General features: G+C 29.8%; 1 protein-coding gene across 22 annotated transcripts in view; it reads right to left on the bottom strand.

Moving 5' to 3' along the window:
* Positions 1 to 18,174, bottom strand: part of LOC143191191 (uncharacterized) — a 253,012-nt gene that overhangs the window by 105,847 nt on the left and 128,991 nt on the right. Inside the window, exon 4 of one of the 22 annotated variants that reach the window (XM_076396022.1) lies at positions 3,931 to 5,292. The exons of 20 other annotated variants lie outside the window; for them this stretch is intronic. In XM_076396022.1, the coding sequence (XP_076252137.1) occupies positions 4,982 to 5,292 (311 nt within the window). In that variant the 3' untranslated portion in view covers positions 3,931 to 4,981. Of the gene's footprint in view, positions 1 to 3,930; positions 5,293 to 5,972; positions 6,245 to 18,174 lie in introns of those variants that run through there. One more of the 22 variants, XM_076396054.1, reaches the window with a different exon arrangement.

Genomic DNA, 18,174 nt, shown 5'->3' with positions numbered 1-18,174 from the left:
GTACTAATTCAATAGTAATATATAAATATTGTAACAACCAAACATATCTCTGTTCACATATTTTATTAATATCAATACAAAAAATAATTGAATCAAAAAGGAATAAATAACATAAAAATAATGACCGTGTTGTAGAAAAAATAATAAACTTTATACAAAACAAACTAATAACTAGTAGATAACAAATATCATAATTTGTAAAACGTCTAAAATAGTTCCTAAGTGCAGAGTTTTCAATCAAATCTAAATTTTACAATTTAAGACATTTCTAATAATAATTATAAAATTGATAATAATCTGTATTTATTTTATTATGCTATGTACATGGACTTTTTAGTGACCGGAACAATCGAAGTGGTACTTTTCGATGAATTTGCTATTTCCAGTTTTTTAATCACCATTTTCCATCACTTTAGAGATGACTCACTTAACTTCAATTGAAGGTATTCACAGTGGACCAAAATCAGGCAAACTGTCTACCATATCCCCACCGACCATGTTTTAATATATTTTATAGAAAAATCTCGACGACCTCTTCAAATGATCAAAAGATGTACAACACTATTACGTTTTTATACTTTTGTTAGATGCGGATTGAAAATATGTAATATCAGTGATTATATTTAAAATATTTGTACCAATATTTGAAACCCTAAAATCAAACAAAATTATTCTAAAATTAGAATAAGTTGTCCACTTCTAGTCTCGAATGACCACCCTGGTACACTGACCAACAATGCATTTAACCAATAAACATAAAAAATAACTATTACATATCGGACGGTAGAGAACAAAAAATAAAAATGAAAAATTAAATTAATTTCAAATAAATTATTACTATTACTATTATTAAAAATAAAATAAGTACAGTAATAAGTATTCAAGGTTTTCAATGTCGAAAATATATTTATACCAGCAAAGAAATAGAAAAATGCTAAAATATAAGAGAACACTAATATCCGCATTGTTCTTAATAGAAATTTCATTGAATATCCCTTAAGGTTTAAATTAAATGCATTACTCTATATCACAAAATATGATCCAACATATAAAAACAGAATTTTAGGACAAATTCTGCCATCACTAACTCTACCTATTTAACTGTGTATTTTAGAAGTACTTACATTTATAAATATCCTAGAGTTAGTCTGTTTTCTTATATTGTATCAAAATACATAAACATTAAATTTCGTTGATTAAAAAAAATCAAAACCAAAATTGTTTTACCGATATGGGGAAAAAAGGTCTAACATTAAAAATTGTATAGAATTAATACAATTTAACCTAAAGTCATGAAATATCTACTAAATATATTGCCTACAAGATATAACAACTACGGCTAACCTGAAATTATAACATTAATAAATATTATTAATAAATAATTAAATTTAATTAATAATGTTCATATATCAGGAGAACATTAAAAACAAAGCTAAGTTACTCTGTTCTTATTAGAACATTTAACAAATATCATCAGAGTTTAATTGACCTGCAATAATGAAATATAATGCATATATATTTAGTAGATATATAACAAATTAATTATTTGATGTTTCCTTATTTAAAATAATTTCTTATCTGATGGATGATCGCTTTTAAAATAGTAATTATAATTATAATTGTTTTTGACTTTCTGCTCTCTGACAAAAAATCTCCCGTAACCTAAACCATCCAGACACACATACGGAGGATCGTGATTGTGATGTTCTCTAATCCAGATTTCTTGGCCGTGAGAGGTGAGAGCAGCACGACAGAAGGTCCTCCGATCCGAGACGCAACTCCAATACGTTTTTCGATTAGACTTGTTCTTCATTCCGAACACGTAATTTCGAACGATTAGTTGTGGTTGTCTGAGTCCGACTTTGAAATAAACAATTTCTAAAAATAAAGCTCCAGTTACTATAGGATTCGTATTTAGTACGTGATAAATGCTAAGTAAACAGAAATATATTAAAATTAATATTATTGTAATATTTATCAATATATGAATAGTAATTAAATAACCAATTTCACAAAGCAATCAACATGTATTACAATACATGTACATAACTCATATTACCATGACTATAATGACCAAAAATAAAAAATTACGGGTAATTACAAAATAAGATTCTTGTTGTCTTCATCCATTACAGGCTAAATTGATATTTTATTTCAAATATATAGGTAAATATATATATATATATATATATATATATATTGTAATAAAATATATATATATATATATATATATGTATTGTATATATGTATATGTATATAAATATGTATATATAGACTTAAGCCATGTCATTCTCTTAGCATTTTTTGTGGAAAAAACTACTGCTTTACATAGGCTGCTAACCACAATCCTAGGTTAAGCATAATTAAGCTTAAACATCCTTGTTTTTCCCAACATGAGAGGAGCGGTTTTCAGTATCGGATTTTACACACTTAACCATGGGCAACCATAACTATCCTATATAACCGTAACCGTCCTATCGCCCTGACCACTGCGACTATCAAATCGGCTTCTTACAAAAAATGAAAGCATATTGTGTTATTATTAAAAAAATAGTGGGAAGGCTTAAGAATTAAAACACTTATTAGGCGCTTGCATGTATTTTGATCATGTCTTGTTATAAAAAGACATTTATTGAGGAAAATAACATTAAAACATTCCACTTTTCGGATAACATGGCGATACCGTGTTGAAAGAACAATGTGAGTTTGGCGGATATCCAGTGGTCGATCCATTTTCACGTCTATTCAACATTACTATGTATCAGTCAAGTTATACTGCATTGATATGAACAAGTGTAATCAGTCGATGATATGTCTGATGATTACGTCGGTTAAAGTGAAACTTGCCATTCGATCTGCAACAGTGTATCAAGCCTTGCATTGTTTGAATGAGTGTTGCCATGCAAGAAGATGACTGCGTCTATTACTCGCTATTGCTGGTATTTCTTGTAACAATACGTCCATCAAGTTCAATTAACGTCGGTAGACATCTGTCGTAAGAGTTTCATTCCTACATCTTGTCCAACTTGTATGGTTGTCCAATAAGTCTTGCAATGCACAATTCATCGTTGTCACTAACTTCGATCGCTACTTATAAATCGCCAAGACCAATACAGACGATATATTATAGACTTATATTATATAGATATTATAGAGATTATAGAATTGATATATAACGGAACTGCATCATCGTAAGCTTATAAAAGTGTTTGGCGACCTTCAGCAATAGATTTCTTCAAATCAGACGAGTAAGGAACGTCGAAATTCAATTTTCAGCGATCTATGATTAGTATCCGTGTAGACCTCACTCTCACGACCTCATAACTGAATAGTAGTAATTGTAGAAGTGCTAATCTGTATAGAGAAATGTCAAATACTTATTTTCACTACTAGATATCGCCGATTAAATCACAAGCCATCATCACAATAATATTCCAAAGAAAAAAGCACTATTACTAAACATAGAAATAAAGTCAGATTCAGGTATTCAACACAGATTATTTGTTTCTGTAGTCTTTAATTATCTTTATGTAAAATTTTATTGATAATTAACAAAAATTAATATATATTTAAACTCTACAGAAAGGTCAAGTATATAAGGTAACAAGAGCTTGAATCTCCGTATTAATAATATATAATGTTTCATATATATATATATATATATATATATATATATATATATAGAGAGAGAGAGAGAGAGAGAGAAAGAGAGAGAGAAACAGACTACCAGAATTCATTAAACAGTAAATAAAATGTGCTCTGAATTAGAACATTGTTTTAGAGGTATTTCGTCCACTATACCTATATCCTTCATTAAATTCCAGTACAGAACTGTATGGTGGGTTTGACTATCAAAAGCACTATCTATGTATGGAGCTGTCGTGTTAAATTGGGTAAAGTTCTAAGTGAAGAATAAAAAATCCATAATGAATAAATAAAACTATATATATGTAACTATATATGAATATCGTTCCTATATATTATTACAAATATCCTATATGATATATAAATTTCCTATATGCTGTATAACATATTTCATTTAATATAAGTGCATATAAATGTTTAAATGATATAAACATACCACAGATGTATTAGGTTGTCCAATGAGATGTTCAATAACTTGACTAATTGGATAGATAATACAACAATAGTAATTGAAATGCAAATGATTTTTAAAGTTGTGTGACAGTGAGTCGTATTGATGAAATAATAGTTTACGTTTCTGCAACTCAGATCTTCCATTCGGCAAGTCTAAAATATTACAATACTCTCAGTTTATGCGACTTTCTTAAAGAACGGATACGTTTTATATCCGGCCTCATACAGCTGTAGTTTCTGTAGTTTAATATAAAAGAAACATTTTATCGAACACAAACCTTATTGAACAACCTATTAACATATATGCCAGTCTCGAATTAAGATTAAAAAGAAACCGTTTACTTATTGGTTTACGCCAAATACAAAGTTTAAAGCTTCACAAATAATCACAAACTAATAATCCAATCAGTCTCCAATTAAATCAAGATTAAAGTATATCAGTCTCAAAAGCAATTAAAATTTTCAATAATTTCGATATTAAAATTTAGAATGAATAAAATACATATAATTAATATTAACGATTATTTGAAATCATTGAATATGTTACCTATAATTTACTATATTTAAAAATATTTGGGCAGTATCAATTAATTAAACATTAACAATTCTAGTAGATACAAATAACAATAGATTTATGCCTGGATATGGATAAATTAAATTTTGATCCAACTCTCCTCTGGATATTAATTTACTAGATATATAACAATCTGATATTTATTAGCATCTCATTACACCATAAAAATCCATTTTGTGAAGATATATATCAGTTAATAATTATTCTTCATTAGTAGTTACTTCTACTTTCACCGTTTAAAGTTTTGGTATGTATTAAAAGATGTAGAGTAGTTTTAATAAATGTCAAACTAATTCACTTTCAAATCAGCTATGCTTTGTTTCCCGCCAACATATTGTAATAAAAGGTATGGAAATCCTGCTCTACTTTAATTCTATTTACTACAGTAAAGATCCTGTAGGGTAGGCCATTATAATTCACTTTAGGTGGCAGATGATTGTGTTGCTCCCCGAAATATACCTTGCAACCCTTGGTCATCAATCTTGACTTGCATTTACTTTCTTTCTTTGATCTACACTCCCAATAAGTTCGATCGGATGGTTTGGAATGTCTGGTAAATACGTAATTATTCAGAATAATCTGTGGATTCTTCCTTCCCGCAAAGAAATACACTCTCGTGGCTAGAAAAAAAGCTCCTTAATAAATTCAGCAATCATGGATATATAATAATCGACAAATAGAAGAAATAAGCTATTATGTTCTATACAATTTATTTCATATAATAAATAAGATGAGTATAAACCGGATAATAATCGCAAAGTATAACAATTAAAATATGTATTATTTTTGTCTCACCACTGCATTAACTGTAAAAAATAAAACACTTGTATCATCATGAATTTACAAAATGTAACAATCATCAGTTACAAAAATTATTCAATGTAAGAGCCAGATATTTTGAAAATACATATAAATCAGTAAGTGATACTTGATTATTGGCTATAAATTAATTTCGAAGGATTTATGGTACATCAAGTTCATAATACGATATCGAATTATGAACTAACAAAACATCATTTGAAAGTTCAAATCAAATAAATCAAGAACCAAAGGACGATATATCGACTGTAATTGCTTATGTACTAAATATTTAAAATAAAATAGTTAAATGATGGCAAAAATGAAGAAAATATTTATTACTTTAAATTAATTGAAAGTAATTAGTATATAGTGCGAATTTATAAAAAATAAAAATAATTATTTAAATATATACGGTATATATTTAATCAAAAAAAATCGATAATATAAGGATAGAGAGAAGTATGAAATTTGTATATGATGAAATTCATCCTTAAATATTTAAATTATATAACATTTAATATTTTTTAACCACATAAACCATCTGACAAGCCAATCCTCCCGGTATTCTTCCGGGATCGTGACTGTGATTTTGTGACCTTGCGTTGATGTGAATCGAACTACCTCTCGTCATGATTCTGGCCTTGCACTTATCCTTATCGACATTGGTACATCTCCAGTATGTTCTATCGTCACGTTTAAAATGTAGCTTGTAACAATAATTACGGAATATAATCTTTGATGAGGTTCTAGCAGGTGCAAAATAGATGATATCTAAAAGATACCCATTTAAATTATTTACTTTAAAACTTATAGTGTTATTCGTAATATACTCTACAGAGTTAATTTGGAAAGAAGATCCTACTTACCAGAGCGAAAAAGTAAAATAGGCCAGTAGGTATTATATTAGAAGGTGTACATTTAAATTAAAACCATTCGATTTATTTGATCTATTATATTATATATTATGACATTTAATTTTAACCACATAATTACTATTTGCTGAAGTATTGATGATACGTGTAATCGTACAATCTATATTGTTTCACACTATCTATTTCCAATTGCGCATGCTCCAATTTTTCAAAATTTCCATTCATTTCGGTACCTAGTGCCCATGCGTTATTGTTGATGAGAGTAGAGGTGAGCTGGTTATAAATATATATGTATAAGTTAGTAGTAAAATGTTAAAATTTAGTATAGGTGATTTCGTAAATTGCTATGGAACAAAGGGATATTTATATTAAAAAACATGAAAACACTGAGCAATATTAGGAGGCTTCAACAAGTGTAACAAAAAATGTAGTGTAGGGTACCACTATATTTTTTTTTAATAATTGCATCTTACATTAGCAATGAGTGTGTGGAATTAATACATCAGTATGTATTTCCCAAATTAATATAAAACTAATCAATAAGCTAAAGTTAAGACACTCATACACTAAACACATTCGTGTGGTTTGGTTTGTTTCAATCTGCTGATTTCCTGCCTGTTGCCTATGTTCCACGTTTCTGCGATTTAGCAAACTTATTTCAAGTTTTAGGGCGAAATCTTGCATCACTTCGTGTATCCATTTGATTTTGAGCTCATCGTGCAGCTCTTCGTTGGTTACATAGCGATAGGCAATAACATATGAATAGACTTTGTTTTGAGTACGTTGTATTACTAGTTAGTTTGATGTCTTAGTACAACCCCATATTTGCACACCGTAGGTTGGCTTTATTTTATGGTTTTATGATTATTGGCTTTATGATTAACTGATAAACCAATCACTTTGACTTTAGATCAATTTGAGAATATCTTCCCACTAACAAGTACAGTTGCTTGACTTTGAGACTAATCTGCTCTGCTGTTTGTCTAACATGAGGTTTCGAGTTTAACTTATCATAGAGATATATTCCGAAGAATTTGGCAGATTTTGCTTGAGGAATCAGGCCTCCGTCAAGTGGTAATTAGATATTTGTCATTTCACCGCAACGTAAACTTAACATGGACAGATTAAGTGCTATTAAGCTGTATTTTCGGGTCTCCAGTCCATTTGTAGATCCTTTTGACCGCTACCTGCACATTTTCTACAGCCTAAGACCGAGATACGTCTTTTGCCATGACTACTGTGTCGTTACCAAATGCTCCAACTACTGTTATCCAAGTTATCATTTGTTATTAGGATATAGTAGTATAGAACAGATATTATTACCGAGTTATTTTCCATTCCATCCTTACATATTTTTCGAAGCAACTCTGTTTATATTCTTTAATCTTTAGATTTGTCTGATTACAAATTCTATTAAATATTATTTTGCCTACAGCATTTCTGGTTCTGTGTCACAGTCTAGATTTTCGTCTTTCTTTTCATTAATTAATTAATTTTCATCAATTGTCTAATTTCAAGGGGGTAATTTAGCTCATATTCTGATTTCTCTCCTGATGTCGGGATAGCTTATTTTGTAGCACACCAAATTTGTTCAACTGTATTTCGGGGTTGCAGTTCAGGATCGCCTATACTTTTAAATATTACGTTTAAAATAATTTATTGCTGCATTATAAATCTAAGCGTGTCCCAGTTAGTAAATTTGTTAGTAAAATTAGGCCTCTTTGTTTTTTGCAGAATTGTCGCGCTTAGTGTTACAATACTAGGCATAACTATGCATAATGTTAACAATATAAAATCACCAATATTGCTTACCTTAATTAAGAGAGACAGAGTAATTTTGACTTGTTGCTTTTTTATTATTCTTTACATATCCTTTTTGTTTTCTTACCAGTGGGGAAGGTGTCATCTCGGATTTCTTCCTCTTTATATTCTTTACTTTTGTCCATTCGGGTTGTTCGCCTACATCTCATTCTAGTACGTCCTCGTCAGTGAAATACTCTTCTCTTATTTGTCTTGGTGTCTCCTCGATGTTTTGTGACGCACCTTACATACGCAATCGCATAGCTGCAAGCTTATTACTTAATTCCAATAGTTTTTGGTTTAACTGCTGATTAGTTGCTTTTAACACATATTCATTCTTAAGTGCAGTTGATTCCATTTTGTTTGATATTTGCATGTAGTTGTACAAATTCTTGTTTTCACAGTCCTAGTATTATAAGGGTGAAACTTGAAACGTTCTTTTTTTCGCGGCACGTATTCGTCTCACTTTAGGTTAACTGTGTCGCCGTAACGCGTACCGGCGAACTTTTTGCGACCGTTAGCTAAAAGTTGACCGTAATCAAATACGGATATAGTTTTTGCTATATTTCTAGAGAGTTGTTTTCGAGAAGGGAAAAATTCGTCTTGACTCTACGAAGGTTGAAACCGTACTATATACTACTGTATAAATGTAAAATATTCATACATTTATATAATTGCCAGTGCTCTAAAAACAATATTAAGAGTATAATGTATAAACTTATTGCGGCTGTCTGCCTTTCTCAGAAGAGAAGCCGGAAAATCATAGCTACAACAAGTAAAGAAAGCTATGTCGTCTGCATAAAACGCTGTGTGTAATTGCTTAAGAAGTGGGAAATCAGCCATGTACAGGTTAAACAGAGCTGGGGTTAGTGAAACACCTTGCGGGACCCCTGTTGAGATTTGTTTCCGAGAGGCGAGTGCACCACCAACCTTTACTTGAATGTGGGGGTTTTTATAGGTTCAGCTCCATCCTTGGGTCCTTAATTGAGGGCGGGACGTGGGTGTTTTCTCTTTTAATGTTGGGAATTTCAAACTTCTGCAAAAACCTTTTGTCTCCTGGGGAATATCATACTATTTGCAAAGACCATTCACACGAACAATGCACCAATTCAGATTGTTGTTATCGCTATTTGTTCTGATACAGGATAGATGCTTACATATATTTATTTCATATATTTTTATTAAGTATCTGTTACTGTCATCTTCAAACATGGTCAATGAAAGTTAATGACAGATATCAGAAATTTTGAAAAATTGGAGTTTGTAAAAGAATGTAAATATTTAAACTGTAGCGAATATGAGACATATCGAGTTTTATATTTTAGAATAGCAGCCTACAAAATGCCCAGAAAATACTATCCCAGAAGTTGAAAACGTGCGGGGTGCCAGCAGCGACTACCGGTAAACGATAAGCCCCAAACCCCGAGACAAGTTGATTTCGGATATAATTGAAAGATACTTTACATCATTCAGACACTGGCCTTTGCTTCAGACGTGCCACCATCGATGCCCAAGCGTCTCTTCAGGTAACATACACCCTTTTATCTATAATATTTTATATTTTTATATAACGCCAATAAATAACGTCATATAATGTAACCATCACAGTTTTATATCCTCCTATCACCATTCACCGAGCCATAGACATAGAAAAATCATATATTTAAAATAGTGCTATTTTCATATTACTTATTACTTTCTTATAATATTCAATAAACTATCTGAACACTAATTATTTCTTAGACAATTTCATAAAGCAATGTATGATAAAAATGAAATAGTATTTTATTTTTTATAAATAAAAATATTTCACCTGAAAAGTAAATAGTAAGAGAGGTATACTCGTAATATCCAAAATCCTGAAACTATTCCATAGAATAGGCCTACAAACTAATATCGAGTAGCTCCGGGTACTTGCGAAAATGAATATGAAAATATATGTTTTCTTTTAAATTTGAGCATAGATCAAAGTCTTAATAATTTTCTTTGTTAGGTCAACCTATAATAAGCGAAATTCTCAAAAATGTTCACAATATAACACAGAGGATATATCGTGGGAATATTAACTCAAATTACATTATATAGAATGTACAAAGAATTAGAACCCCAGAAGAACTCACCCTAAATTATAAAGAGATTTTATGTTCCCACAATGTGACATTTGTCAAACACATGAAACTCGGATACCCTGATATTAAGGCTTAAAAAAATACTTTATATATAGCACAGCGAATTATATATACCCCTAACAATTATTGAAAAATTAAATAAACGATTTTATAACTCCTTTATTAATAAATATTCATAATAATAACTAGCGTTGCGAACTATCAACTATTTAGTAGTTGACTACTTTTTACTATGGACTATTTCAGTCGCTATTTTCGACTAACTTTATTCCCTTTTGCTATCGACTTTTAGTTATATATAACAATATATTGTACATATAGCAGTATCTTGAAATTAGTTTTGAACAACATGTATTAATGTAATAAGGTATAAAGAACAACATTTTGATTAAAAAATAGAAAAATAAATTTGACTGCATTTATGTTATTTTGGCAACCATAGGATCCTTTTTTTATTGACGTTTTCGATTTTCGATTTCGAATTTCGAAATCTCTCGATGTTCAAGCCTTTTGAATGCTAAAACATCTTTCATTCAAGTTTCAGCGAATAATAATATACTTCTCTAATATTAAAATACGATTAAATACATTTGGGATCATATTCCTTTACTTTTTTCACACTCTGACTTGCCAATTTAAAATTATTTAAAATAAACTGATCTGTACAGCAGATAATCAAACAATTATCTCCGTCTTCTCCACTCTCAAAATTAGTTCGGGAAGAAATGCCTGTTATCACGAATAGAAAAATAGTGCAATAGTAATTACTATTTTCAGCCAATAGTTCGCAACGCTAATAATAATTACCTAAAAAATAAAATATTATACCTGATATTGATACTCAATTAATAACAGGAATACTGGATTGAAAATTGCTGTGAAACTAAGCCGGAACAATCCTTAAGTGGAACGGCATGATTGTGTTTTTGTGGGCCAACTTTTGCTGACCTTCCATATGTTTTCAATCTTGCCTTACATTTAGTTTTATAATAACCCACACATTTCCAATAAGTATAACCTGCTGTGGGTCGTTTACACATTTCATATGTAGCATTATTTAAAATAATTTTTGCATTTCCTTTACCAGTGGGTTCAAAATAAATGAGCCCTGAAAATGTAATTTGTTAATAATAAGAAACTAGAATTGAAAAATTAGTCCATGTATTATAAAAAGTATTTAAAAGCATAATTACGCCTTGTTTCTAAAAAAATATCTCTGACAGGTGGTTGTCAATGCACCAAATAAGTGACAGCTGGACAGGTAAATTACAACAATTTAATTTTGTGGTAAAAAGTGGCGACTTGCTTAAGGGTGATATAAAACAATACTGTCAAGGTCAATTTTTAGACACCTCACTTGTTACTCCTTTCAATCTTAAAACACGCATTTGAACATGGCCGCGTTTCCGTGAATACGCAGTCCATAGTAGTTATCGTATTAGTTGCGCGATAATCTCATCTGGTATCTTCAAGTCTTATTCTTTTGTCCTCGATACAAGTGATGAGCTGAACTGAAGATGCATTTTATTTAGTTGTTCGTGATATCTTCTTAAAGCTTCTTCTCCATACATCCCTATAACAAAAGTATCGTCCCCATAACTAAGCCAAAAGAGAGTCAAAGCTTATCTTTGGACATGAAGAGAGAGTTGAACAAAGATTGTTAAGGCAATGCTTTGTTACGTTTACTATTTCCCCCGATACATTGTTTTTCTTTTGTACGTTGTTTCGTACGTCTACTTGATTTTTTATACTTGATTGATTTTGTTCTTCTAGTAGATGTTCTGTTTTTCTTTCGTTAGGACGGTTTCTGATTGGAGTTCCATTGGCCTAATCTCATTTGCCACCTTCAGGCATTGCTGCATTTTCCTCTATTTCTCGTTACACGAACTGAACTGATATTAAAGATTTTTTCCATGAAATGATGTTGACTTATTGAAGTGTTGTTCATCGAGTCAGTTACAATATAATAGTAATTATAGTCCCTGGCGACGAATAGGTTTCTGCCACTGGTGATGAGTTTTGATTTTCAGCGTTATTATGAAGTTTCTAATGGTACATCCAAACAGTTTTAGCCGACTTTTTTCTCAGCATTAAACATGAATTATTACCTAAAATAATTGTCAAATTTTTAGAAATATTTAAACAATTAGAATATATTGATCTAAATTAAAGTAACGTCATATGGTGTGGTGTGGTAGAAATAAAAAATTAGGAGAGTATAATTACATCCAACCTTTTCTGTCTAATATTTAGAGTCATTACCTGACACTTTATGAAAACATAAATGTATTTCCACAAATAAATTTACCGATATTTCATTGTTATAGTTTAGTACATTCGTTCGGGTAATTGAACTTGTTTTATGTATCATTTAATTATAATTCAGTGATCAACGTTTAGATCACTATTACGGTTTAATTCAATCAGTATGACTATTATAGTAGTTTCTCAACCATGCGACTTTACAGTACGAAACACGACGATTTATATTTTTCCATTATTTCTATTAAATTTAGGAAACCATATATATCAAAAACTCTATTATTTAATAAACCAAAAACTAAAAATTCGCTTGCACCTCCCGCCAATAGAGAAAATACATTTTTTATTCAGTCACTTTTTTTTTAAGTAAATTAAAAGTTCTGTCGTATTAAATCGTTTCACATTCTAACTTACATATTTAAAATTATAAGAAACTGTCAATACGAAATTTTCCTTTTATTTAACTAATCATATATACTAATAATTATAATAATCGCAAATTATCTAGAAAATGTTGGCCTTAACACAAATACGATTGACTATAGGATCAATAAATAACAAAATCAGTACCAATTAAAAAGAGGACTCAGGAAATTAGAAAAAATTAGCAATAGCAAACATTGAAAGAAACTTCGTATTATCAAAACCCGCAGAAATATTATGTAACATATGTGAAAATTTCATACATGGAAAATTAAAAATTAAAGAAAACTTATTTTTGAAGGAAAAAATATAATGACTTAGATGATGTCCTTGGGTTGAAATTGAATGTATTTGTTGCTAATTATAAAATATAATTACTGTAAAATTATCAGATTATTGTAATATACTTTTATTTTTAAATGTACTCTTAAATTAAGTCCTTAAGTTAATGTAAATCGGGATTCTGCAATGTTCGAGGTATTCAAACCTCACTTTATTTCTTTTCTGTTTCTCTTTTTTTTTACTTTGATTAAACTTTTATATAGATGAATAGAGAATAGTGTCGAATGCTCCTTTAGATCAACATAAATTATTTAGAACTTAATAAATAGCCAAATCACAGTTTTTCCGAGAACTTTCTTTACTATTATTACAATTACTAACAATTATTACTTTATTTAGTTTTTTATGAGTTACTTGATGTGCTAATCAGTGCGGATGACCAGCGAGAAACATAAAATGATAATAGTCGTATTGATATGTTGAATTCAAAAGTAACTGGAGATAATAATAGCAATTGAATGAAAACTGATATGAATATGACAATCATAATGTCGTCATCAGAAATAACAAAGCACCAGCCGGTGAGCACGCGAGTTTAAGTCACAAACAATTGGTAAAGTGGCTAATCGAAAATTTGCGAAATAGTTGTAGGAGATAGGAAGGGCCATCTAATTTTACAAAAAAAGGTCTTAATTAACCAACTATCAAATATAATTAATAAACATGTATATCGAAAATGCTGCTGAAGTAGAGCAAGAAGAGTATGTATATTCCCATGTCTATTGCGTTTTGTTAACAAGTGCATCTTTCTTTGATTTCTCCGACAGAGTCATTAAGTGATCGTTACTCGAGTAATGTCCTCAACTCAAATTTATAATAGTGCAAAACTAAAATATCGGGAGAAAATAATATTACAACAATAGTTATTTCATGAAAATAATTTATTTTAAAATATAAGACAATATCATATCATTGACTTTATCAAAATAACAATTAACCAATGAAATATGAACAGATATCATTCAAAACTTGATGCCTCGTGGCGTAGTAAATACTACATTTACCTCTTGGGAGTGAAGTTGTTCATTGGTTCGCGTAAAAGTTTCAGTATGATTATGATCAAAATTGGTGATATAGACAGTAGATCCAGCCGTCACCAAACGTGATTTACATTTAATTCTTTCTTTCATCCTACAAGACCATCGTGTCTTTGATGGCATAGTTTTCTCAATAAGATATTCAAAGTTCCTAAGCATCAGTACTGGATGTTTAGCCGCCTTACAGAAGTACACTATTTCTAAAATAGAGAGCGTTTAATTTATATGTCTTAAATGAACGATTTAAATAAATACGCAAGCATAATCTATATAAATAAATAACAGTATATGGATTAATAACAAGTATATTATGTATTATTGAATATCAGAGGATCTTTAAAATGAGTATAATATTGCTTTGAGGTAATTTTTTAAAACAAAACTGCTTTAATTGCCAAAAGGTCCAAAAAAGTTGCCAAAAAAGTTTATCACGATGAAAATGAATTTTTCTTATTTATATTACAAACTATCCATATTTGTCCTTGTCCTTATAGTGGTAAAAAATGTTAACTGTAGCTTTGTATTCCATTTTGAACTCGATTGATTTGAAAAAGTTGATTATAAATAAATAACAAAATATACTGTAATTATATTGTAATTAAATTATATATTAGGTGTGTGATTTCCTAACAAAATATTTTATATGTTGACGTAGATATCAGAATATCTGACGACGAATATATTAGACATGTTATTAATATGTGTGAATATGTGTTTTAATTAATGATGCCCTTTATTATATGTGTGTATTGATCATCTTAATACAAAAGCGGTAGCCTCATTATTCTCTTTTCTTACATACGTATATGTATTGTGACCAGGGATATCTACTGATGGAAACGCGAAGTATAAACGTAAACAACCTAATTCAAAAATGCATCTATGATAATAATGCCAAAAAGTCATGGGTTAGTCTAAGAGAGCCGTTCACATCGACATTGAAGCAGAACTCTATTCATAGCCATAGAGTACTGCTGCGCATATAGTGAGATCAGCAAGATGTAGTGAATTACAAGCTACTAAAATTGAATTAAAATGATACTGCATATATTTACCGACGTTAATTGAATAAATTAAACGGTATATTGGCACAAAAAAGACAAATAGCAATTAACAGGCGCAAAATCATCCGCTTGAATGACAACGCTCGGAACACACTGCAAGAATTTTGAAGGTCGTCACCGTTTATCTCGTATGGAAAATTTTACCGTACCTAATTGTTGTTAACATAAAGAACGCTTTCTGTTTACCGCTTCTTTAGATCGGTGCATCATGGCTATGGTTGGCAATAACTATAAGATATTGAAAAAAAAAGATCTATTAATGAATCGTTGCCAAACCAGCATCTTTCGTTACAGTATCGTCATGTTGGTAGAAAGTTCGGAAAAAGTTGTAGAAAATTACTTCAACAAGGTGCCCCTTCTTCTAGTTAAAATAAAATATATTTAAAGTAAAATGTTAGTTTTAAACCTTACACGGTTCGTAATTTATTATTTCGCCTATTGATTTGTAAATAAATAAACTAAATAACATTTTGGAATAAAACACCATACAATATACATATTTATTAAAAAAAAAGAAAACATTACTAGTTTAAAGATTTAATCAGTTTTATGTCAAGATTCGATCATGCTTTTTGTAGACAACAATATTGACGATTTGTGATTTCAATGTGGAGGTTCCTCTGTTGAAAGTAGGCTCATGTGAATGTGTATATTTGCTTTTATAGAGCGTATTACCAGATGAGTATATTCTAACTCTGCATTTATCCTTTTCTTTATTACATATCCATAGAGTTTTTCCTTTTAGGCGTTTTTTGAACAAAAATTCGTAATTATCTAGTATCAAGATGGGATGCTTCTGTTTAATATAGAAGTAAATAAGACCTGAAAGAAAAACATAATGTCACAATAACTTTCAGTCAAATAAGACTGGCATCAGACCAAAAATTTAATATTTCTAATTTTATTCGCAATATCCCTTTAAGAAATAGTAACAAAACAAATCAAATTTTGTATCTCGTATATATCTAACATGGTAATAATTCATTAATGTTTTTCAAACTATAAAATTTCTGTGAATTTGTTTTAGGGCTTTTAGTTAAGGGTTTTTCGTGAAAGCTAACATGTTTTGTATACTTGTCATATTCTGTTCTGGTTCTATAAGCCATTACAAATAAACATTTTCTGATCCAATAGAGCGTTTAAATCGATATTTGTTTTCAATTCCTCCTCCTCGAACCTGTTTATTGATAGTAATATTTATTGTTTATTTTGGCAATAATATCGAATTGCACTTGAAAATATCTATTATAGGCTATATTATACATTGTAAATCCTTTAAAAGTGAATTCACAATTTTCGTTTATATACGAGCATTTACGAGGAATTCAATGTATCTCTATTCATATTAAACTAATGCAAAGAACAGTAATTATAACAAAACACGATTCCCATTCAATGTTTCAGCATGGTTTCCACAAAAACGTATGTATCTTCTGCAGATGTACCTTTATATATAGGACCCCATAGCCATCTGTAACAATATTTCAAAATTGCTCATCATTGTGACATTGAAACCCTACTAATGTCAAATATCAACTTTCAGGGTATCAAATACATCAAGTTAGCTTCAGATAACGTTTGGGTATATTGATATCAGGCCATAAAAAAATCTTTTCAAAAAAAACAAACATCATTTTAGAGGTTACGTAAACAAAGAAAACTCCCAAGAGAAACTATCGAATAAATTTCCTTAAATATCATAGTACTCGCAATAATCTAAAATCCAGAATATTGTTTTATATCATTTAGGTTGGTATTTAATCGATATAACATATTGAACTAGCCCAGAAACAATTAATTTTACATGCATTATTTCTCGTTTTGGAAGATTTTAATAGATTTCATGAAATTTCAAGAGCGAAAAACCATGGACTACTAGGCAATTAAGCACAGCAGTCGTTGCCAAACCAGTATCAATGTTTCAGTATACTATTGCCATACTACAGATAGGTAACCTTAATGGTAAATGCCTTTTTAAGGTGAAAAAAAAAAACTCGCAATATATGTAAGCACCTAATATTATGAGAACCATCGATTTTATGTGACTGCTTTGCATTCCAAATTCGAACTAAGGAGTCTCACTAATAATCTTTGCAAATTGACTTCTTTCACTAAAGGTTAGAATAATTACAAATTACAGAAACGGTTGGTGTTTATTGAAGTTCTGAGGATATGAGGATGTATCACTCTTCAAATGGGGTTATGCGCTTGACATGGAATTTATTTCTACAGAAACTGATTTCACAAAGGAGAAAAATATCGATATAACTCTGACAAACTGACAAAACAAGGCACATTCTAATAATAATCGTTTAATAATAATTTATATTATTATTAGTCATTGTTTTTCAAGTGTATTAAAAATGATATAATTTAGTTATCAATTTTATAAATATGTAAATAAAACAACGGAAAGTTATTCTTCGAGTTTATTTTAGTTAACCACACTGTTTATAACGCATAATTTATTCAGTCTTACTCGATACAATTGTTCGATTAATACTATAATAAAAATTTGAGTATCGAAAAATGTTATATTTGGATAAATTTATTAATAGTATATAATTAATAGTACTAATACTATTAATAAATAAATAGTCACAATTACATTTATTTATTTATTTATTTATTAAAGGCCCGTCAGCCTCATGGGCTATTTAGAACCTAGTACAATATAATGTTACAGAATACAGTATAAATAGTGCAAGCGACAAGATAGAATGCTAATATAAGTAACCTACAAGCCACATACTAGAGTAATACTATAGAAAT

This window comes from Rhynchophorus ferrugineus, unplaced genomic scaffold (genome assembly GCF_030347505.1).
Source record: "Rhynchophorus ferrugineus isolate W39M unplaced genomic scaffold, kcgeb_rfMv2 rfM2, whole genome shotgun sequence".
Lineage (NCBI taxonomy): Eukaryota > Metazoa > Arthropoda > Insecta > Coleoptera > Curculionidae > Rhynchophorus > Rhynchophorus ferrugineus.
Note: the sequence above shows the minus strand (reverse complement) of the source record. Positions and strands in the feature narration are given on the sequence as shown.